At 43.5% G+C, this 23,119-nt stretch overlaps 2 protein-coding genes across 2 annotated transcripts; one reads left to right on the top strand and one right to left on the bottom strand.

Annotated features, from left to right (window-relative positions):
* The first annotated feature begins 710 nt into the window (after positions 1-710).
* SMU1 (SMU1 DNA replication regulator and spliceosomal factor) lies at positions 711-8,756 on the top strand. Its single transcript, XM_085042184.1, has 12 exons — positions 711-858; positions 1,175-1,385; positions 1,493-1,645; positions 2,287-2,397; positions 2,787-2,915; positions 3,923-4,042; positions 4,428-4,544; positions 4,726-4,853; positions 5,701-5,827; positions 6,221-6,388; positions 6,661-6,813; positions 7,426-8,756. Exons 1-12 carry the CDS (start codon positions 833-835, stop codon positions 7,522-7,524), a joined length of 1,542 nt encoding a protein of 513 aa, XP_084898310.1. The 5' UTR covers positions 711-832; the 3' UTR covers positions 7,525-8,756.
* A 6,665-nt stretch (positions 8,757-15,421) lies between these two features.
* On the bottom strand, positions 15,422-23,079 carry DNAJA1 (DnaJ heat shock protein family (Hsp40) member A1). Its single transcript, XM_085042136.1, has 8 exons — positions 22,805-23,079; positions 22,533-22,710; positions 21,343-21,447; positions 21,016-21,243; positions 19,502-19,616; positions 17,461-17,576; positions 16,789-16,889; positions 15,422-16,023 (listed from the first exon to the last, which is right to left on the bottom strand). Exons 1-8 carry the CDS (start codon positions 22,934-22,936, stop codon positions 15,805-15,807), a joined length of 1,194 nt encoding a protein of 397 aa, XP_084898262.1. The 5' UTR covers positions 22,937-23,079; the 3' UTR covers positions 15,422-15,804.
* Positions 23,080-23,119: the final 40 nt, after the last annotated feature.

Here is a 23,119-nt window from a genome sequence, read left to right as displayed (position 1 = left end):
TAAAGTAAAGAAATTCTTCCTGATTCTTAACATCCTGACCTGAACATGCCCTGGTGCAGCTTGAGGCCCCATGTCCTCTTGTCCTGTCACTGTTTGAGCATGGGAGAAGAGGCCAATCCCCACCTGGCTACAGCCTCCTTTCCAGGAGTTGTAGAAAGCGGTAAGGTCGCCCCAGCCTTCTTTTCTCCAGGCTAAACAACCCCAGCACTCTCAGCCACTGCTCATGGGACTTGTGCTCCACACCCTTCACCAGCTCTGCTGCCCTCCAGCACTCAGTGTCCTTCCTGAATTTGGGTGGGGTAGAACTGGACACAGCGCTCAAGGTGAGGCTGAACCAGTGCTGAGAACAGGGGGACAATCACTGCCCTGACCCTGCTGGCCTCACTGTTGCTGATACAGGCCAGGATGCCATTGGCCTTCCTGGGCACCCGCTCCTGACGTTCAGGCGGCTGAAGCTGCACTGCAGCTCTGCGGGCAGCCAGCGGAAATCCCGCGGAAAGCCCGCGGAAAGCCCGCGCCCCGCACTCGCACAGCGCGGCACGCACGCCCGTCCCGCCGGCAGCCGCACCGCGGGGCCCTGCGCTTGCGCCGCCGCGCCGCCCGGGGGCGCGCCACACCCGCCGCTGCCGGGCGGGGCTGTCCGGCCGGGTGACGTCATGACGCCAAGCGCGGGGGGCGGGGACAGGCGCGCGCTATTTCTGGAGGCGCGCGCGGGGACGGGAAGCGGAAGTGGCGGCCGAAGTCGCGGCGGAAGGGCTGGCGGAAGGCCTTGCGGCACCGACACCGACACTGCTACTGCCAGCGGCGGCTCCGGCACCAGCGGCGGCTCAACATGTCCATCGAAATCGAGTCCTCCGAGTGCGTGTAGCGGCGGCGCGGGGAGGGAGCGATCTGGCGGCCCCGGCTCTGCGCCAGGCCCCAGTGCGGGGGGAGGCGAGGCCTGGCGGTCTGCGGCCTCGGGCCGTGAGGGGGCCGAGGGGTGCGGGCGGTGTGTGCGCTGTGTGCGCTGTGTGCGCTGTGTGCGCGGTGTGCGCGGTGTGCGCTGCCCGGCTGACTGCGCTGTGTGCGCTGTGTGCGCTGTGTGCGGTGTGTGCGCTGTGTGCTCTGTGTGCTCTGTGTGCGCTGTGTGCGCGGTGTGCGGTGCCCGGCTGACTGCGCTGTGCATGCCCCGCAGCGTGATCCGGCTCATCATGCAGTACCTGAAGGAGAACAGCCTCCACCGGGCGCTCGCCACTCTTCAGGAGGAAACCACCGTGTCCCTCAACACTGTGGACAGCATTGAGAGCTTCGTGGCGGACATCAACAGCGGGCACTGGGACACGGTGCTGCAGGCCATACAGTCTCTGAAGCTGCCCGACAAGACCCTCATTGATCTCTATGAGCAGGTGAGCGACCGCGGGGTCTCTACAGACTCTTCTGGTCCGTGTGGAAGCCTCCGTGTGATGTTTTCCACTAACCCTTTGCTGATGCAGACATTTCTCTCTTGCTGCAGGTTGTGCTGGAGTTGATTGAGCTCCGGGAGCTGGGTGCTGCCAGGTCTCTGCTGAGACAAACAGATCCTATGATCATGCTGAAACAAACGCAGCCAGAGCGCTACATCCACCTTGAAAACCTTCTGGCCAGATCTTACTTTGATCCCCGTGAGGTACGTTATGCTCTTCTTTAGAGACTTCTCCTGCATCACTCCAAGCCGCTGATGGCTCATGGCATTGGGGTTTTTTGTTTGGGTTTTTTTTGTGTCTCTGGGAATGAGAACGTGGAGATTGCCACTGTGATGATTTTTACACCTTTTGTTAAGTATTTGGGAACTGGTGCATGACACTTTACCACAAGGCAGCAGAGCAGTGGGTTTGAAGTGAACTGCATTTGGGAGTTTGGGGATTTGTGCCTGTGTCCTGCCACAGGATGACATCTGCAGCTTGCTTTTCCTGTGTTATGTGGGCAGCAGGAGAAAACACAGGTTGTATGAATAGAAATAGTGCTATGTAGTGTAATGACAGTAATAGCAAAGCAGTATTTGTGATTGGTTACATCAGTCTGGCATTTTTGGTGAGAGTATGCAAGGTTAATGGTTAATTTAGTTAAGGGACTGTTCTCAGATATTTTCCAGCTCTGATGTTTCTGTGCTTTTAAGGGTTGGTGTTAAAGACAAGAGCTGTTTTGGAGGCCTGATAAAAAATTCATATGGGAGTGGCTTCAGTTTCAGAAGAACAGAGGTCTTTCTAGAAAAAAGGTTACTCTTTAGAGCAATACAGCCATAAAAACATAAAAATAACTTTTCTGTAGGCATACCCAGATGGGAGTAGCAAAGAGAAGCGGAGAGCTGCTATTGCACAAGCTTTGGCTGGAGAGGTCAGTGTGGTACCTCCATCTCGTCTTATGGCGTTGCTGGGGCAGGTGAGTCTTGAGAATATTTTAGTACCTATGTCTATAGATTTTGCTGCATAAAATTAGTGTAATGTAGTTGAGTCTCCAACTCTATAAATAGTTTAAGTGTTACGCTTTTGCATGCAGTATAGCTAAAAGATATTTTTCCCATGTGGCAAGGATTTAGCATTTGTTGGAAAAGTCATCACTCTAGCAGTAGATTTCTTCCAGTAGAGTAAATACACAGCACATGATGTGCACTTTGAGGATGACATTCTGTAACACACAGTTTCTGTTGTGTTTTCAGCCCGTTCTGATTCTCAGAACGTGCTTTTTGGTACTGCATGCAGACATTGTTTCACATGTCGTAGATATGTGTTAACTGATTACTAATGGTGTGGCTTTTCACTCCTCTAAAGGCACTGAAATGGCAGCAGCACCAGGGCCTGCTTCCTCCTGGTATGACAATTGACTTATTCAGAGGTAAAGCAGCTGTGAAAGATGTAGAAGAAGAAAAGTTTCCCACACAGCTCAGCAGGCATATTAAGGTAATGTTTGCTTTTGTGTGTTGCTGCTGCTTGTTCCTTCCTGTGTTATGTTGGGAGATAAGGGAAAATCTTCTGAACACTTCTTTGTTGTCATTTTCCTCCTCCCTCCCACCCCCTGGCCCACACACACCTGTGTTTTTTCCTCCCTTTCCCGTGCTTTATCTTATCAGAAGACTTTTCTTCGTGGGAGTCTAAGATGAGGTCTTTTAACAAGATTGGGTGCTTATGGTATTTGTGATTAAGATAACTATGTAGGTTTTTTTTACTTCACAGTTCAGAATCATTCAGTTTACAGAAATTTACATACTCCCTTTCTTTATTTGTTCAAGGAATTACTTGTGTCTTAAACTGTTTTTCAGAAGTCATGAACTGGAACTTGTGAAATCAATTTGTAGTGTTCAATAAGAACTTGCTAAAAATGCTTTATTAGAATTTGTTTTCTTTGTCATTGCTAACCTTGTATTTTTGTTTGGGCTAGTGAACATTTTTTTCTGTACTTAGCCATCATGGCCACTTGTATTTAAAAATTTAGAAATTAAAAAATGGGATATTAAAAAAATACCAGATGTTCTCTGTGAAAATTACACTGGAAAAACAGCATTCCAAATGGAGCAACTTCAGAAATTTGGAAAGTCCTGAAGTCTGGTTGGGATGTATGTTAGGTATTGGAAAGGTGTTTGTTAACACACAATTCACTGCAAAAACAAAAGCATAAAGGCAACTGATTCAGCTGCTGCTGTAAGCATGGAGTGTCTGATGTAAGTTTCACTGATACTACCAGACCAAAAGTAGGGATTTTTTTGGTTTTGTTTAAACTTTTTTTTTTAGATACTACTCTCTGTGTATTGACAGATTTTTTTTTTTTGTACCTCAGCATTAAATTTGTGAATACATACCTCTAGAAAACACTGCATTTTTACCATCAGAATGACACTACAGTTTTGTTTTAATGAGTTGTGTATTTTAAATTGCTTATTAAACTTTGCTTATATTCTTCTTTACAACAGTTTGGGCAGAAGTCGCATGTGGAGTGTGCCCGGTTTTCTCCAGATGGACAGTATCTGGTGACTGGCTCTGTTGATGGCTTCATTGAAGTATGGAACTTCACTACTGGAAAGATTAGGAAGGTAAGTTACTCCTTATTTCACACAGATAATTCACTTGCCAGAGCACCTGAATTTATTCTGAGATTGTTTGTTTTAATTTCTTAAGAACTGTGAACCTGAGCAGGTTGTCTGCTTAGGTGATGCAGATATCAGTCTGGAATATTTATGTAGGTTTAGTTGTTTGGTTTGTCATAGATTTCTGTCTGTGATAACTTATTCTACCTTCCTTCGTTGTTGTCTTTAAAATTGTGACAATGGCAGTAACCTGTATTACAAAGCTACGAAGTCTGATTTGCAATAGGTTATAAAGTATAACTGAAGTTAAAACTGTTAATACTTTTGCACTTTGCCTTAAAGTAGATCTCTTTGATTTCACTACTTTGATGGATCTTCTGCCTTTGTTTAGGATTTGAAGTACCAGGCGCAAGATAACTTCATGATGATGGATGATGCAGTGCTGTGCATGTGCTTCAGCAGAGATACAGAAATGCTAGCAACTGGAGCACAAGATGGAAAGATCAAGGTACAAATCATTTTGTATGGTATGTTGGGAGAGGTGGTGACCAACAAAACTATCGGTTTGCAATAGCAATAAACCCAAAGGAACTGTAACATGGCTCAAAAGCACTTATGTATTGCCCCTTATGTTTAAACTCATGTGATTTCATAACAAAGTAACCACTTATTTGCTGTTTTCTTTTCAGGTGTGGAAAATCCAGAGTGGTCAGTGTCTGAGAAGATTTGAACGAGCACACAGCAAAGGTGTTACATGCCTCAGTTTCTCTAAAGACAGCAGCCAAATTCTTAGTGCTTCGTTTGATCAGACAATCAGGTAAATCAGCTGAGAATGTGTGAGCTGAAGTGTGGGAGAAAACAGATTTTTCACATTAAGCAGTTTATCTATAAAGTAGTGTAATCTAGAAGGTACCTGTAGAGGTCTCTAGTCCACTATGCTTCTCAAAGCACAGCCAGCCTTTCAGTTAGGGCAGGCTGTTCAGGGCCTTGTCCAGCTGAGGTAAGGCCCTCAAAATCTCCAGGGTTCAAGACCCCACTCCTTCTCTTGGGGAAGATCCAATTTGGATATAGGAAAAGATGTTTTGGGTTGGTTTGATATTGCTTGGTCGTTTAGTTTTGGTTGGGTTGGTTTTTTTTCTTTTTGTGTTGTTTAGTTGTTTTGTTGGTGGTTTTTTGGGGTTTTTTTGTTTGTTTTTGTGGGGTGGGTTTTTTGTTTTTTTTTTTTATTTTTTGTGAGTGTGGGGTTTCTTGGTATCCTTTGCCTTTTGTAGTTCAGTTGTGCACCTTTGAGAAGAGTCAGACTCCCATTTATTCCATAAAGATGTGTTGGGTAGTGATGTTAACCCAGTAATAACAAATTTTCAGGTGTTTAGTAAGGACTCAGATATTCCACTCTATCTTTTTCTTCTTTTTCTCTTTTCTTTTTATTTTTTACAGGTCATTGCAGGGTAGGTTAGAAGTAAGAATAAATATATTCAGAAAGATACTCAAACACTGTTTACTCTTAAGTTAACAGGCAACAGGAACATCATCAAACCCTTTTTCCTGCTGCCCTTAGCATCTGGAAAGTGTTGATTATTGTTTGTGTAATGCAGTAATTGTGATCCTGCACCTGGTTACTGAGTGTAATTTGCTCACTCATTTGCACCTGTGTTGTCTGACAGGATTCATGGTTTAAAATCTGGGAAAACCCTGAAGGAATTCCGTGGTCATTCTTCCTTTGTCAATGAAGCTACTTTTACCCAGGATGGCCACTATATTATCAGTGCATCCTCTGATGGCACAGTGAAGGTAAGATGACATTTACCCTTTGTACAGAACACCTTCAGACTCTTGCTGTCTTACAGCTGATTTGTTACATAATTGTTGCAGTCATTGGAGAAGGACTTCGAGTTATCTGCAGTAATGAGTCTGCTTGTGACCTTTGCTGTAGATTTGTGTGAGAACTGATGAAATTTCTTACTCTGCTTACAGTCTCTTGCAGAGCCTGTCCCTACTGCATTTATGAAATGGGGACATAAGTGCAGTGCTTGCTGCCCATTCTGCTTTATTCTAGACGTAGAATTGACTGTGATATCTCATGTCCTAGGATGTGGGGATTCTATTGTCTGAAATAATTGCATATCAGCTAGTTCTTTTAAAATTTTTTAAAGCTAATTGGTTTTATTTTATTTTTTATACTAGGTTTGGAATGTGAAGACGACAGAGTGCTCCAACACCTTCAAGTCTCTTGGTAGCACTGCTGGGACAGACATTACTGTGAACAGTGTCATTCTGCTGCCTAAAAACCCAGAACATTTTGTTGTTTGCAACAGATCGAATACAGTTGTCATCATGAACATGCAAGGACAAGTATGTGATCTTACTGGTATCCTTTCAAGTCTCTCTCATTTCAAGAATGCAAAAAATCTAGTTAATAACCTCGCCCTGTGTTAAACCTGATTTCTCTGGTTTGCTTTCATGACAAGCTATTCTGTACTCAAGTTTATAGAACACAGATTTGCAGGTGGAGAGGTCTCTGTTCTAAACAGACCCAGTCCTCCTTTAATATTTTTGCCCTAAAGATAGTAATGATGTGCTGCTTTTTAATCCTGACAAATGTTTTTGGGGGCGTGTCTTTACAGATTGTGAGAAGTTTTAGCTCTGGTAAGAGAGAAGGTGGTGACTTCGTCTGCTGTGCACTTTCACCTCGTGGTGAATGGATCTATTGTGTTGGTGAAGATTTTGTGCTGTACTGCTTCAGCACAGTGACTGGCAAGCTGGAGAGAACTCTGACTGTAAGTTTTTAGTTCTGAGCTTTTCCAGAGTTTAGACACAGTAATGATGTAAACATTCATTTTCAAGTCTGTAAAGAGCAGTCTTAGACCAAGGAAACTTTAGCAGATACAATTGATAACAAAGGTATTTCAGAACATTTGGCCATAGAATATTTGGTAATTTTAGAACAATTTAATGGTGAAACTTACAAAAATATTTAGTCACCAAGCAAAGAGTGAATTAGTTCAGACTTACTTGAATGAGACCATGCCTTGACCTGGACTCTGGCTTGTGGAGAATCTGACCAAGCTGTCAGATTTAAAGCTATCAGTTTTCAATTTGCTTTAGATTGAATGAAAGAGGAATACTAGCTTGAATGTCTAAATTTAATGGGGAACATTTAGATGATGAGGATGTAAACTTTCACTGAACTTTCCCTTTCCCAACAAAAAGTAACTGCTGTGTCACAGAAATTGTGACTGGAATTTAATGCTGAGGGGTATGTATCCCTGCTTATGCTCTATACACAAAGCATGCTAACCCTCAGTCCAGCTTTCCTCCAGTTTGGTGTTGGTTTTTTTTTTTTTAAGAGAATAAAACTCCCCTAATGCATGTTTCTGCTTACTCTCTAGGTCCATGAAAAAGATGTCATTGGCATTGCTCATCACCCCCACCAGAACCTGATTGCCACTTACAGTGAAGATGGCCTCCTCAAGCTCTGGAAGCCATAGATTTGTTTTGCAGCAAGCTCTGAAGCATGCCTGTTATTTGCAGGTTACTAGTGTTTGTGCTTTAACAAGGTCTAAATATACAGAGTGTGATACTTGCTCCATTTTCAGTTCAGGTTTCCAGAGAATTACATTTCTACTTACCTAGAGTAGATTGATGCATAAATATAGCATCAGTTAATTTCATACACTTTAATTTTTACTAGAGTAGTTAAACAACTTCGGTGAGAGTGCTTTTTCTGTCTCCTGAAGTCTGTACTCTTCCTACAATGTTTGTAAAAGTTCAATGAGTCAGCAATTGTATCCACTTATGAGTGGTTGCTGACTTCTTGGAATATAGTAACATGCCTTTTTTTAAATTTGGTTTTTAGGGTTTTTTTGAGTGAAATGCAGAATGGGAAAGCTGTCTCTTCCACAGTGCTGAAACAGCATTAGTTTCCTGGAATGCAGATGAGGACACTGTATCCTCATCTTGAAGATGGAGCCATTTCTAGGCCGTTGGGTTTTGCTGTGTTCAATTTTCACTATCATTTTTCCAATTATATTGGAAAGTAGTGACACACAGCTGCCTCAGAATGAAGCTATCCTTGCCCATCTGCCAGCACTTGCTCCTATAGACTGTAAACCTGCCTAATGTGGCAGTGAGATACAGTTGATTTTGTTTGGGGATTTTTTTGTTCTGTTTTTGCTTTTGTTTTACTTCACTTCTGGACTAACAGGAGTTATTACCGGGGCCCTCTTCTTGTAAGTGCAAAATGTTTTCAGACCAGCTGTAACTGAAACAGGCTCCAGGGGATCAATATTTTGAAACATGCAGAAGTTGATTTACATAGGCTGAGTTCCTAGTGCTGTGATAATGCTTTAAATAATTATTTTTAAGAAATTTCTTTTTTTTTAATTTCATATGCCTGTGGACCTAGTTAAGGTTATACTTAGGTCCCACCAGATGATAAAAAGATACTTTCAGGCTCTTCAGTTTGGAGCACATTATGATGAGAGATTCTGACTACTGTACACTGTTCTGAATGTACACCAGAATCTTCTAAAGTCTGATTGTGTCTTTTATAGGATGCAGAAAACTGAGACTTTTCTTGTAATGATGAGTCAAATGCATGTAGGTTTGAATCTGCTGCACTGTGTCCTGTCCTCATCTCTTGTAGAATGCTTTCCTACTGCAGTGATCTTTCAAAATGTAACAACTTGTCTTTTACTTAATAAATTAGTTCCACTTTAAACATATTGTCTGTGCCTGTAGTGGTGGGGGGAAATGCAGAAAAAGTTCATCTGGAATTCTCACACAGCAGCTTTTCTAGAAGTATAGTGTTTAGTTCTCCATTTAGCTATGATGTCTGAATTCCCAGGTTGTTTTTTACTTCCTTAGATACATCAACAGTTGGGTCTTTTAGACCGTAAAAAGTGATTTTTTTTTTTTTTTTTTTTTTTTTTTTCTTCCTGAAAAGACAGAAATGTCTGACAGTGATACATCTAGCACGTTCCATGGGCAATTTGTAATTCTGTTAAGGGGGAAGATCTTGACAAAGTATTTTTAATACTACTTTCCTCATAGGAGAGATGCTCTCATCCCTTCAGCATCTTTGTGATGCTTTACTGGTCTCTCTTCATTACAACTCTGTCTCTTTTGTATTGGTAAACCCAAAATCAAGCATAACATCTCGTTAAGCACAAATCACTTGTGCTGAGTAGATGTGAAGGATCACCTCCCTCCTGCCGACAGTGAGGACACCATTTGCCTTCTTTCCAAAAAGATGGCTCGTTAAGCTTTGTGTCCACCAGGACCCTCAGGTTCTTTCTCTGCCATTTTCCTGCTGAGTGGCCCGCACCATGTGCTGTTGCATTGCATTGTTCTTCCCCAGGTGCAGGACTTTGCACTTTCCCTTGAATTTCTTGAGGTTCTTGTCAGCCCATTTCTCCAGCCTCTCCAGGTCCCTCTGGAGGGCAGCAAAACCCTCTGTTGTAGGAGCTACTTGTGCCACATCTGCAGTGTGATCTGCAAACTTGCTGAGGGCTGGAGGCAGCACTGTCCCAGGGGCACACTGGGAGCACTGCCCTCCAACTGAGCTTTGTTGTGCTCATCACCATCCTCTGGGCCTGGCATTCAGCCAGTTTTCAATCTACTTCACCATTCATTCATGCCATACCTCAACACCTTTTCATGGATCTTACGGGTGACAGGGCTGCAGGCCTTACAGAAGACCAGGGACAAACCCTGGTACATGACCCACTCCTGTCATGTACCGGGTCAGTCATTGTGTTGTAAAGTTTATCAGGTTGGTTAAGCATGAATTCCCTTTGGTGAAGCCATCCTGACAACTTCAGATGGTTTTCTTGTTCTTGATGTGCCTGGAAATGGTTTCTGCACCATTACCTTCCAAGGGATTAAGGCTGACAGACCTTTAGTGTTTTTTGCATCCCCCTATCTTGCCCTTCTCAAAGACAGATATGACATTTATTTTCCACCAGTTTTTGGGCACTTTTTCCAATCACCATGATCAATCAGAGATAGTCAAGAGGGGCCTTGCAATGACATTTGTCAGCACTTGTGGGTGCATCTCCTTGGGGCTCATGGATCTGCATATGTTCAATTTGCCTAAGCGTTCCCTGACCTGATCATCCTTATGCCAAGGGTACACCCTCCTTGCTCCAGACTTACCCCTTGGCCTCTGGAATTCTCTGAGAGCTCATTTTGTCGCTGAATAAGACTGAGGCAAAGAAGATACTCAGCACCTCAATCTTTTGCATGTCCTATGTGACCAGATGCCCCATCTAATTCAGTAGCAGCCCCACATTTTTCCTTCCCTTTCCCGCTTTTGTACTTATAAAGGCCCTTGTTATCCAGTTAAGCTTTAGCTTCCATAACTTCATCCCTGGATGCCCAGACATCACATCTGTGTTCTTCCCACTTTACCAAGCCCTAGTTATATCCTCCAGATTATTCCTTTTTGTGTACTAGTTTAGCCAGGAGTTCCTTATGCGTCCCCACAGCCATCCTGGCCATTTTTGCTTGACTTCCTGTTCACTGGGATGGACTGCTCTCAAGCCTGGGGGAGGTGAGCCTTGAAATTAATTAGCTTTCATGAGCCCTTCTTCATTCCAGTGCCTTGTCCCTTGGGGTGCATCCAAGCAGATGTTTAAAGAGACTAGTCTGCTCTCCTGAAGCCCAGAGCTGAGAACTGGGTTTTCATCCTAGTTTTTCCCTCTGAGGATCCTGAACTTCACCATCTCATGATCACTGCGGCTGAGGCTGTCTCTGACCTCGACAGTCCCAACAAGCTCTTTGGTTTTGACTCCAAGGTCCAGCAGAGCACCTCTCCTTGTTGGTTCCCTTGTCAATTGGGTCAGGAAGTTTTCCTTGATGCATTCCATGAACCTCCTGGACTGATTATCACAGAATTGTCAGGGTTGGAAGGAACTGCTGGAGATCCTCCACCCCACCTGCCAAGGCAGGGTCACCTAGAACAGGTGGGTTTTGAATGTCTCCAGAGAGGGGGCATCCATGTCCAGTTCCAGAGCTCTGCCACCCTAGTAAGTTCTTCCTCATGTGGAGGTGACATCAGCCACTCCTCATACAGCTTCCTCTTAAGGCGCTTCACCGTCTTTTTTGTCCTCATTTGGATGCTAACAACTTAATGTCTTTTTCATACTGTGGCACCCAAAATTGCCCCCACGACTGGAGGTGAGGCTGCCCCAGTGCAGAGCAGAGCAGGACAATCCCCTCCCTTGCTCAGCTGGTGATGCTGTGCCTGATGTCCTACAGGACATGGTTCATCCTTCTGGCTGCCAGGGCCCACTGGGCAATTCTCACCTATATGATGCATTCCAGTTGCTCTCCCACGTTAAGAGAAACTCCACCACCTCACTTCTCTTTCTAAAAGGGACATACCAGTCCATGACAATTTTCCAGTCTTGTGAGATATCCCACCATGTGTCAGTAATTGCAGTGAGATCATGGCCCTATGAACACACGTGTATTTCTAGTTCTTGTTTATTCCCCGTGCTGCATCTCTTTGTATACAGACACTTCAGGGGTAGTCCAAGAATGAGGTTCCCTAAAAGGGATATGAGAGGATTCACCATAACCATAATCACCCATGATGTGTTTTGCCCCTTGACCCTCAGCTTCAGGGGCAGCAAAGTTACTCTGCACTGGTTGCTGTGACCTGCTCCCCTGAAGGAAGCATCCAAGCAGATGCCCTTTTTAGCTAGGGGCATCCCATTCCTCCATAACAAGCTACAATCATAAAAACACAACCCACTGTTATAAAAGCCAAAACTTTCTTGCCAGCACCAGCCATGAATCCAGACATTGATTTACATGATCTGTAAATCTGGCTGTCACAATTTCTCTAACAGGGAGGACAGATGTGGAGATGACAGGCAAGGGGATGACTTGGGATGTTTTCCACCTGCCTTGCCAGGGCTTTATAGTCTTCCATGATCCCACTTATTTTTGGCTTGTACCCCTATGAAAAAGTGATGGGGGTAAGTTATCTGTGCAATGAGAAGTTGGGGTACCCTCTCAGCAATACCATGGATCCCAGCTCCTGGAGGGGAGGATACCCCTCATGACTGTCAGGCTGGCAGATGGATGACTCAGCGCCCACAACCACCACTTGATGTTTCTTTTTATGGTAACCACCATGCGCTGCTGGTGAGGTTCTCTTTGCTGGCCTTGCTCATGGAGATCTAAAGCCTTCAGAGCATCACATCTGGTTTTGGTCTGGATGTTGGAGGGTGGAGACTGAATTGGAGCCCTGCTTTTGTGGGTCATTGGGGTGCAAGGCACTTCAGGTTCAGTGGTATTCATTGCCAGGCATGGGCTTCTGAAGCCACTTACCTATCTCTGCTTCAGCCCCTCTAATGCTGCACAGCCAACTGACTGTCTCTTGGCATTCAGCCACCTGCCACAGCTGGTCATCCACCTGTGCACACTTTGTGCAGGCACCAGCCTTTTCTTCAGGAGAAGTATCTGGGCATCCATTGAAAGTTACCGCCTTCCTCACCGGTTCTGTCGGACTGGAATCCACATCAGGCTTCTCAGGGGCTGTCCCAGTAGACACACTGGCTTTGGCTCCAGAATGCCCACCATTATGGCAGACACCTAAAGCACTTAGCACATCCCTGAGATGTGGATCTACTGTTATTATTATCCTGCTGTGTTTTCCTGACAGCAGTTTACAGGGTAGTTGATGTCCCCCATTCTTCGGGCACTATAACAGTGCTTGTCTTACCCCTTAAGAAAACAGTGAGCCAGGCATTTGTTTACGTGTGGATTTCAAGGAGGTTAGCTTAAATAAAACCTCACTTCTCTTAGCATGCTTTCCTAATGCTCTGAGCAGCAATCAGTCACAAAGATGTCTTTCCAGGTGAAGTTGCTAATGAAAAAGTCATAGACTAAGTTGCTTGCTTGCTTGACCTTGTATCACACTGCAAATTCAGAGCAGATTTGGAATGATTGAGTTTACACCCCTAGGCTGAGACAACCTCTTCAACTGCTGTTGGATAGCAGGTATTCAAAGCTATGGGGAGAAAAGGGCCTGTAGTCTAAGGGCTCTGAAAGCAGAAGCAAAAATGAGAGCAGCTCCAAATGAGTCTGCAGTGGATGTTCTCAGTTTCACTGCCAGCCTGTGCAATGGTGGAGCTGCTAGTTTTATGGGGAAAAAATGAAGTCCTAAATGCCTGGTGCACAGGGAAAAGAGTAATTGTAATAGATAGACTATAAGCTTGATCATATGAACTAGGTTGCATTGAAACACTGGAATTAATTGCAAACTCAGTTTACAACAGGTCAGGTTACAACACTGGTGGTTCCAGAAACAGCTATTTTGGGCTACTGTATCCTCAGTTCCTACAGCTCTCCATTTGGGTCATTTCCCCAGATTGGAAAATGTATCCCACATAAAGCAACAAGTCAGGAAAAATTCTCACTTCATTTTTCAGTGACACACGTCTAGCTGCTTGAGCTAAGTGTATGATACCCGAATACCAAAAGAACAATGGAGCTTGGAAGAGGCCATACCTTGTACTTGAAGCTGTAAGGGCTGGGTCCTTCCGGCTAGCTCTTGCCACCCAGTGTTTTTTGCAAAAAGCTTACTCTACTGCTGCCACTGTTTCTTTGGGATGCAGGTTTTACATCAGGAACCAGCTGATTTCAAAGCAGAATACTAAACTGATGGTGTTTCTGCTGCCCTTCCTGCACTAGCAGTAGCATCCTTCCCTGGACTGCTAAGGCTTCTAGAGGCAGCTTCTGGTCAGCCACCCTCCTCCTGGAATCCAGACCTAGCCCATCATGTGTGGAGTCATCAAGTGTGTAGCACAATTGGCCATGGCCTCCAGAGTAAGTCAAGAACATGACCTCAACTACACAGATGCAGCCATGGGTGTGGTGAAAGAAAAACTAGTGCTTCTGAGAAAAAGTCTATGGAAAGGGGTTTTTAAAATATAATACACAGTCATATGAAGCAAAATCATGTCCCATTGTCATCCTCAAGGCTCTGAATGGAGTGTTGTTTGCTCTTGCTGTTTTGATTTAGCGGTTAAAGAAAAAAAAATAAACAAGGGTGCTTATTGAGCTGAAAAGCAGCAGCATATTTTACTGCTGTTTAAGTCTCAAGCCAGCTGTGCAGGAGTCAGCCCTACATAGAGGTAGATTTGGTTTCTCCTCTTGACTGAGAAACCATCCTACAGAAAGAGCACAGGTGGCTGCTGGTTGTATCGTTCAGCTCACTGATGAGCTCACTCAAGTAGAATTTGGAAAAACACTTGTCCTACAGAATTATATTTCTGTTGAGAAAGAAAACAAAAAAGTAGGTGAAACATGCAGGTGAAAGATCAGAGTTCTGTAGGTACCTGAAAGGGACATTTGAAGTAGAAAACCCATGATATACCAGCTGCCTTTATAAAATGAAATGTGGAAGGCTAAGATGAGCCAGAGATGTTTTTTTCTGAGACCTTCCAGATATTCAAGTTACAACACGTGTACTGCCAGGCAGCAGCCGCTCGAGCTCTCCTCATGACACTTCTGCTTCAAAGCAGTATGAAAAGTGTAAACTCTATCCCAAGCCAGATGGTTGAGCAAGACTAAACTACCACACTAGAGGTTAAATCTGGACCTGTCTTCTCAGCATATTTTCTGAAAGTTTTAAAGATTTTTAACTGTGAATAGCTGTTTAAAAAGAAGGGGGTGGTGTTTTCAAACCAACATCTGGTCTAAGAAAAGAGGCAATGAACAACTTCATAATTACATCAGAAACACTTCATCTACAATAATTAGAACATTCATACAGAAATCTCAAGAGTCAGCTTGAAATAATGCACACAATACATTAATTTCAGAACATCCTAGAGGCATTGGTTGGTTGTATTCACTAAGCTTCTCTCCTCAGCAGGATCACACATACCCACTAAGACGTCCAGTGACGCTTTCCCTAACACACCACTGAGGAGTATCTGATTTCAGTAATCAAGGTGGAAATCAAGCTTCACCTGGCAGCAGGCTGACATTCCAAGCCACTTATGTGCTGACAAAGCCTAGAGGATTCTAGTAATGTGCAGTAGTGAAGGCAGCTCCAAGCAACCACTGGCTCCACAGGAAATGTGGTGCAGGACAGCAGCCAAATGGGAGTCACCAATGAAATAAAGCAAGCTCCACATCTAGCTCTGGGGTCAGCACCAGTGCTGGCACAGCAAACGACTATCTGATCTCATGTGGAATAGCCTGGAGAGCTTGGGATCACTTTAATGGGCCTGTGAACATTGACCACATCCATGTCAGCCTCATGTACCACGTGGTTGCATTACAGCCAGTCCCTATTTAACACCAATACAAGCCCAAACACTGTTATCCTACTCGGTGCAAAACTGAACTACGCCTTACCATGGATTTTAAGTTTTTGTGCATACTTTATTCACAGAGTATAAGATCTAGAATTCCTAAAAAGCACACCACAGAATCTTAGTTTAAGCCTGGGCAATTGCACACATACAGGAATTACAAGGTTTGGAATAAAAGACAAGCAGGTAAGGGAGTTTTCTGGACCAAGAGGCAGCAGTGAAGTGCAGTCAACTTCATTTGAGCTTGCATCCTGGAGCTGTATACAAATTGAAAAGTCAGTTTAATTACTTAGTTTATTTCTTTATGCTTTTAGAAATAACTATGGCTGGATAGAACAACAAATAGCAGGAGGTGAGGGTGAACTGCTTGTAGTCCTTCACTCATCCACTACTGCATACAAAACAAGCATCACAAATTATTCACTGGCCCATTTAGGATGTCTGGCACTGAACACCACCTCTAGGCTGATGCTCATCATCTTCATATACTTCTCCATTATAGTGGTGTTTTCGCTTTTGAGATGGATCAAAGTCCACTAAATCCACCTGTTCCATATCCTCAGTTTCTTCGATCTCCTGCCTTGTAGGTAGCAGTTTTTCGAGTAAAGACAGCTTATCTGAGGAAAGGAAGCCACTCTCTGGGAAGATTACCTGAAATCATCAAGAACTGAGGTTACTCAAGTCTATCTGAACTGGGCTTTTGTTAGGTCAAATACACCTAACATGTTAAATACCTGTCAAAGTCAGCTTTGTCGTCACAGATGACTTAAATTCAGAGCTTAAAAAAATGATCAACATCACTAAGCTGTTTTTTAATGCCTGCACTAAGTTAGTTTCTAACTCTGGCAACTCCATCAACACCTTTCTTCTGCCTCAGGCTGCCCTCTGTAATCACCCACAAAACCGAAGTATATATGTAATATAATGGAATATACAACTACATATTTATATATATATAAATGTCAGCATTAGGGATATGGTTAAATATCTTCTAAGCTGCAGCAGACAGGGCCCGCTGCTACAGCTCCTAGCATTAACTTTCCCCAGAGAAGAAAATCAGAATTTTCCAACCTACTCTTCTGCTCCAGCACAGAAGTGAAAGTTACTCATCCATCCTTCCCTACATGATAATAGAAGCTAAAGAATATGTCAAGCAAACGTCAATTCACAAGGTTGCTGAAGAAACTGCTCTAGTACCTAATGCAGTTTTAGCACATAGTGTTCTGGAAGTTTTCTCTTTGTTCTGAACTTTAATTCTGTTTGACAGATTACGTGTTCTCACCACTGTAATGAACAAATACCAAAACACCATATCTGATTATTGGTATCTCTTCCTCATTGAGGTAATGATTGTTGCTTAAATTCTGGACGGATGTTCAGTCATAAAACACTGTGGAAGCGAGTTGATTCACTTACCCTGAATTCTATGATCAGACGTCCTTTTTCATATGGTCTGCGATAAATTGGCATACCTTCATTCAACACACACTTAATAGCCCCATGCTCAACAACCTGGCCTAAAAAACAAACAAAAAAATTACCAAAAAAGGAAGGGATCCATGCAGACAACAGAAGCAGCTTTATTTATAATTCCCTTCAATATTTATGTAGCTTTCTACATTGCGGTTAGGCAGCAACACCAACATGTAGTAGTCTAACAGGAACTTACTGCCTGGTAACATCTCAGTAGGAAAGCAGATTGATGGCTACATTATATTCCTGTAACCCTGTTATGCTTCCCAAAGGAAGCATACTTACAAATTTATTAAGTGCTCCATCGCTTCCAAGGCTGAAAAAGTGGTTTTCAGAGACCCACGGCCTTCAACTCTCATGAGATATCCTCAGGATGCAAGTATGTCCATGAGGTAAGGTCTGTTACTATGTCACGCAAAGAGAAAATTACTGCTGACTGCTATGCAAAGATCTTTTTTTTATTTTAAGATTTGTACTGCAAAGACTAGGGCAAAGAACTTGATACCAACACACACTCCTTTTACATCAAGATGGGATATTTCTGATCCTTTAAATTTCCAGCTTATATTCACTGTATATATTAGGACTTCCAAAAGAAAGCAAATCAACTCTTACCAGGATGGGAGGTAATAATAATAGTTCTGTTATCCAGCGTTGTGATAGGCTTTTGAAAGCCACACAGTGCTTCAACCAGCTGAATATCCATAGACAGAAGCAGATCTTCATCTCGTCTAAGGCAGAACCAATCAACAGTCACAGTGAGAGAAACAGGAAAAGGATCATACCAAACCTCAATATTTAACTTGGAAATGACAATAAGCTCTAATTATAACAGAAGCCTGAGCAATTAAATAAAGAATACAAACATTAATGTAACTCATCAAGCAATTACCAAAATGATACCCACCCTGACAGCCATTACGACCATGTCAAACTATCCAAAGTGTTAGAATTGTTTACTGAAAAGAAATAAACACAGCAAGGCTGACTTGCATCCAGTTTCACTTCACTGATCCTTTCAAATTAAAAGAAAAAACCTAAACAAAAAACCCTCTCAACCTCATGAACACTGAAACTGGGACAATTAATTCCTTTCCATGTGTAAATAAATACCTTCTTAATTGCACTATAGTAATCTGTTACACTCTGAAGATTTATTACTGAGGAAGTTTGAACAGGTGATGGCCACTCGGGGTAATAATACAAGTACCTTTTAGAAAGTACCAAGAAGTACCTGGAATAAATAGTGTTAATCACTTTAGTTGTGTTCTGACTTCAGTATGGCAATGCTAGTGATTGTCCGCATGTTCGAAGACTACAGAAATCTTCCAGCCTATTAAAAACATAGAGCACTCTCCCTGTTTTTAAAACACAGGTCTCTGAAAGGAGACTTGAATGAAAAGCTAATTTTAGACTCTGACAGGAGAAGAGGAACATCCCACTTGTGCGAGAGCATGACCTCACCATAACCCCACAAGATCAGTAATATCAAGGGTTATCAAAGGACAGTAGAACTGAAGGTAGCGGGCAGAAGGATTGACAAAAATAATCTAGCAGAATTGTGACTTCAACTCCCAGGAAACCATGAGAACGGTTTGGCATATCTGATTCAGTGTCTCGTTTCACTGGAAGTTAAGAAAAATCAGCTGAGTAAGCTTATCCAAAGCAAACAGAACTGATTCTTAACCTGTGAGCTCAGTGTTCCTTGGCACAGAATTCTGGCACCAGCTTCAAGAGCTCAGCACCATACACGATAGTCATGGCAGACCAGCTGCAGGTTTCCCAAGAACCTTTGGCTCACCATTCCTTTTTACAAGCACAAGGTCACTGGTTGGTGTTAAACAACTAAGTGCTTTCTCTAGAACCACTGATTCCCTTGTAACTGCTCTGAACAGCAGCAGTCAGACATCAAATGCAACACATTTCTGTGACTTCATCAGTGGTGCTTTTAACTGGACCAAAATGTACAAGACAGACTAATTCCACAAACAATAACATGAAACAGGGAGGCGTGCAACACCAAGCAATACTGCCTGGGAACACAAAATAGTTGAGATGTGGTCAGAGCTACTTGAGTCACTTTTGCTTTCAAAATAAAGGCCAGACAGGACCAATTACCCTGCCCATAGCACTCAGGCAGGAAATGACTTTTGATCAGAAGTGCACATGCTATACAGAGTAAGTTTGTCCTAAGTAAGATTCATGAACATGTGTACACACTCCAAATTCCCCGTGCCTTGAGGCCAAGTGGACAACAGTTACCTACACTAAATGGCAATTTTCTGAGCTAAGTAATTGAGAGCAAGGAAACAGTCACAAATATTCTCAAGTACTAAACAAAAACTCAGTATTTCACTGAGCACTTAAAGATTTTTAAACTCTTAACTGTTACTGCTTTTGTCTGCCTTCTATCCCCTTCTTCTGCCAAAGCTCACACGAGATTACCTCATGCTATTAGAACACAAGTGGCCAGTCTAGTTGCACCAGAATTCCCCCACCTCAGTGCTCCTCTGACCACCCAGATAAACTCATGGCTGAGGGCCACTCATGTGATCCTATCTCCTGACACTCCAGTATGTTTAAGATGAGTGGAAGCATGAAAAGCATGCAGAAAAACATCATAGGAGTTAACATAAGAGGATTCAAGAGTTTTTACCTTGTAAATACAGAGTGGTCTTTTTGATCCAAGACAATAATAATGTCCCCTGGCTCCAGACCTGGCTCTTGGTCCCCTTCACCATGGAATGTTATTTTCTGACCATCCTTCATTCCTATTGCAAGAAACAAATTAACGTTTTTCTTATTTTTAAGATACAAGCACCAACAAAAAACATGAGGCATGAGTTGGTATCAAGATATTTCTGGATCTTTAAACAAGAACATCAGGATCTTCCCTTGAAGCATTAATTTTTATTTTTTTTCAATCCAATCACTTGTCCAACAGATCTTAGTGGTGCTAACCTGAATTCAGTGCTATGTCTCAAGACCATCAAGTTTAATTGTACTGCCAAAAGAGCCACCAACATAAAGTCCTGAGGGGAAATATTACGAAAACAGTTTTCATTATACACACAAATACAAAAAATAAAGCAGGAACACTGTGTACAAACTACGCTTTAGGAGCAATTGACCAATCAGCTTCTTCAGTTTTATAAATATATGGCACATCTCCGTATGAAATATCATCTCAGTGTCTGCCAAGTACAAGAAGCATTCCCTGTGACTGCAACCCTCCTGTAAGAAACTCATTTCACCCCCACAAGAAGTCTATCTAGTAATAAAAAAAAATACTAGCTTCCTTATGCTAAATCAGTCTCTTTTCTTTCTAGAAAAACATTCTTCTCACAAGACTTCCCTGTTCAAATGTCAGTAACATATCCCTACTAGTTCTCATATTTACTATTACTGTAGGATTTCCCCAACAAATTTAGGCATTGTATAAGCTGTGCTTAAACATGTAACAGTTGCATGTGATAATAGTGTGCATGCCTGTAAAAGCCGTGTGTTTGTCAGCATGCTCTGTCTTCCAAGCGGCACTACTCCAGATACTTCTCCCACCAGCTTTTGAGCATCCCCCTCAACAGAGATGCATTTGTCACTCGATACTGTCATGCTCACCTATCATGCTGAGGGTTTCTGTGTCAAGTTGCATTTTGCCAGGCAAAGAAGTAGTACCTCCGCTGAGCAGCACTGTCAGGATTGTGCAACCAACAGAGTTCTAAGCATGAGAGGCTTAGCACTGTCTCTGCACCCTATCACTATAGCAGACCTGGTTCCCCTTCACGCTGAAACACAGCAGAAGTGATCGGAGTCTGCAGGGTTTCACTGCAGGCAGTGAAAATCCATTAGGCTACCTGACCACAAATTTGGCTTAGAGGGACCTGAGAATTAATTCACTGCTTACAATAATGCAGGTTTCAGAATTAATTCTTAGTTATGTGCATGGGCTTTAGTTACGTGCATGAGCTTTAGAAGTGAACATAGACGTAGTTGACCTTCTCTACAAACAAGTCTGCTACTTCCTAAAAAGCAGCAACAGGCAATTTTACTGTATATGTATTCAGCAGTGTTACTTACCAAATCAACACCACGTAAAAAGCTTCCGTTTTAGTGCTGCAAAGTCAGTCAGTACATCCAAGTTCAATACTTCACCTTAGTAAGACACCTCACCTTTGTCAATGTGAACTTCTAGGATCTTCTTCTCTCTAACAATTTTCCTGCCATTGCAGCTCTTACAGCGGTCCTTGGGGCTGATACGCTCCCCATGCCCCTGACACTCCATACACACGGACTGGATTTGTTGCACCATTCCTGGCCCGATCTGGTGAATTCTGATCTGCATGCCTGTTCCCCTGCAATTAGGGCAGCATTCCACTGCACCTTTCTTACCACCACGACCTGAAAATGAAAATTGGAGATAAGTGGTTATGTGCTGCCATAAAAAAAACCCTAAAAACTTCAGAAACATTTTGTGTTCAGTTTCAGTTTCAACATTACCTTCACATTTGTCACAGATAACATTTTTCTGCAGTGCAAGTTTCCTCATCGCACCATTGTACATATCTTCTAAACTTACTGACAACTGGTGGACCACGTTTTTGCCTGTAAAAGAACACAGATATTTACTCAAGTTTGAAAGCTTGGTCTGCACATCTCCCTGTCAAATCATAATAAACCAATTCTCTGGGATTTAATATCTTGTTTCAATAGAGCTTTGTCTTGCTTTGCTGGTATTAGCCTAAAGCCCCTTTCCAGCTGCTGTCATATTAGGTAACAGTTGTAATGACTTTGACTCCATTAAAATTCAGAAAAGACCTTCTGTGAAAGCACAAACAGTAACAGCAACAGAACATGCAGAACCTCAGATGTATTAGCTCTATAATGCAAGACTCTACTTTTAACAAAGCCACTGAACAAGTCTCCTAGAAACAAGTGACAGACTGTCCGGAATCTCCACGCCAGCACTTTCTTCCTCTCACCTGGTGACTTTCTGGAACCAGAAATGAGCAATTACATTTTTCCACTCAGGAACTCCTTAGCACTTTAGCTGCTGTAGGCTTAGTTTTGCAAAGGATACTGAGCTCCGGGCTTTTAAGAGTAATTTGACACAAGAGTACTCTTGACACATCAATACAAAACATTTTTCCCTTTGTTTTTCAGCAGATCTGCACTAAGAGGCGATCGGGTCAGCATTGCTCGTAACAAATTTTAAGTTTTTACCAGTGTGATTAATCTGGAGCTTAACTTTTGAGCTACATTTGACTGCAACTTCAAGTTAATTCCACTGCACAGTGCAGGAACACAAAAAGGTTTCACAGAACGAACTGGATCTTGATTTCTTGTTGCCTTTAGTTGCCTTTAGACACTACTCTTATAGTAACTCAGTTAACAAATCATTCTAAGCTACGTTACCCTTCCGTTTCCTATTGTGCCTTTTAGCAGCTGGGCTTACACTCAGCTAAAGGTTCTCCAAACACAACATCTGGTTAGTGATTAACAGCACAGGAGACCAAACTACCACCGTACCAACCAAACGCCCTCCCATGTAGTTTCAGGCGTTGAGGGACAACAGCTTTTTCCAATTTTAAGATTAAGCCTGTAACTTCACTTTAACTCTATTTAAATTCTTACATCTACGGCATTCTCTCCAGAGAATCTGATCCTGTCTACCCCCGCCGACACGTTACCTCGCCTCTCCCTCTGCATCCTCCCTCCGCCGCCGAAGAACATATCGAATATGTCCATGGGCGACCCGAAGCCGCCGCCGGAGCCGCCCTCCTTGATAGCCTGCTCGCCTCCTTTGTCGTACAGCTCCCTCTTCTTCGGGTCCGACAGCACTTCGTAAGCCTGGGAGATCTGCTTGAACTGCGGGAGGAACAGACATCGGCACTCAGGCACCTACAGCACGCCCAGCGGGACCCCCTCCCTCCGCCCCACCGCCCCGGCCCGTCCCGCCGACCTTCTCGCCCTCATTGGGGTTCTTGTCCGGGTGGTACTTGAGCGCGAGCTTGCGGTAGGCCTTCTTCAGCTCCTCGGAGGACGCGTTGGGCTTTACGCCCAGTACATCGTAGTAGGTAGTCTCTTTCACCATGGTGGCGGCAGCAGCGGCGGGAGAGCCCCGGAGCGGCGGGCGCAGACCGCGCTCCCCTCAGCGCTGATCCCGACTCTTCTGGAAACTTCGGGCCGGTCCTGCAACCCGGCCGCTTTACAGCCGCCCCACCCCGGAAGTCCTGCCCCGCCGCGCGCCGGGCCCGGGCGACCGGCCGGCCAATGG

The sequence above is a fragment of the Lichenostomus cassidix genome, chromosome Z (assembly GCF_008360975.1).
Source record: "Lichenostomus cassidix isolate B80296 chromosome Z, HeHo_3.0, whole genome shotgun sequence".
In the NCBI taxonomy this organism is placed as follows: domain Eukaryota; kingdom Metazoa; phylum Chordata; class Aves; order Passeriformes; family Meliphagidae; genus Lichenostomus; species Lichenostomus cassidix.
Note: the sequence above shows the minus strand (reverse complement) of the source record. Positions and strands in the feature narration are given on the sequence as shown.

Bases quoted from the DNA above. Each gene is read 5' to 3' on its own strand.
- SMU1 (XM_085042184.1), top strand. From the start codon at position 833: ATGTCCATCGAAATCGAGTCCTCCGA. The intron at 4,854-5,700 runs GTAAATCAGCTG...GTTGTCTGACAG, and splicing joins TCGTTTGATCAGACAATCAG to GATTCATGGTTTAAAATCTG. The intron at 6,389-6,660 runs GTATGTGATCTT...GTGTCTTTACAG, and splicing joins TCATGAACATGCAAGGACAA to ATTGTGAGAAGTTTTAGCTC.
- DNAJA1 (XM_085042136.1), bottom strand. From the start codon at position 22,936: ATGGTGAAAGAGACTACCTACTACGATGTACTGGGCGTAAAGCCCAAC. The intron at 21,244-21,342 runs GTAATGTTGAAA...TTTCATTTTCAG, and splicing joins TATCTGTGACAAATGTGAAG to GTCGTGGTGGTAAGAAAGGT. The intron at 19,617-21,015 runs GTGAGGTGTCTT...TTCTTGCAATAG, and splicing joins AGAAGTTCACATTGACAAAG to GAATGAAGGATGGTCAGAAA.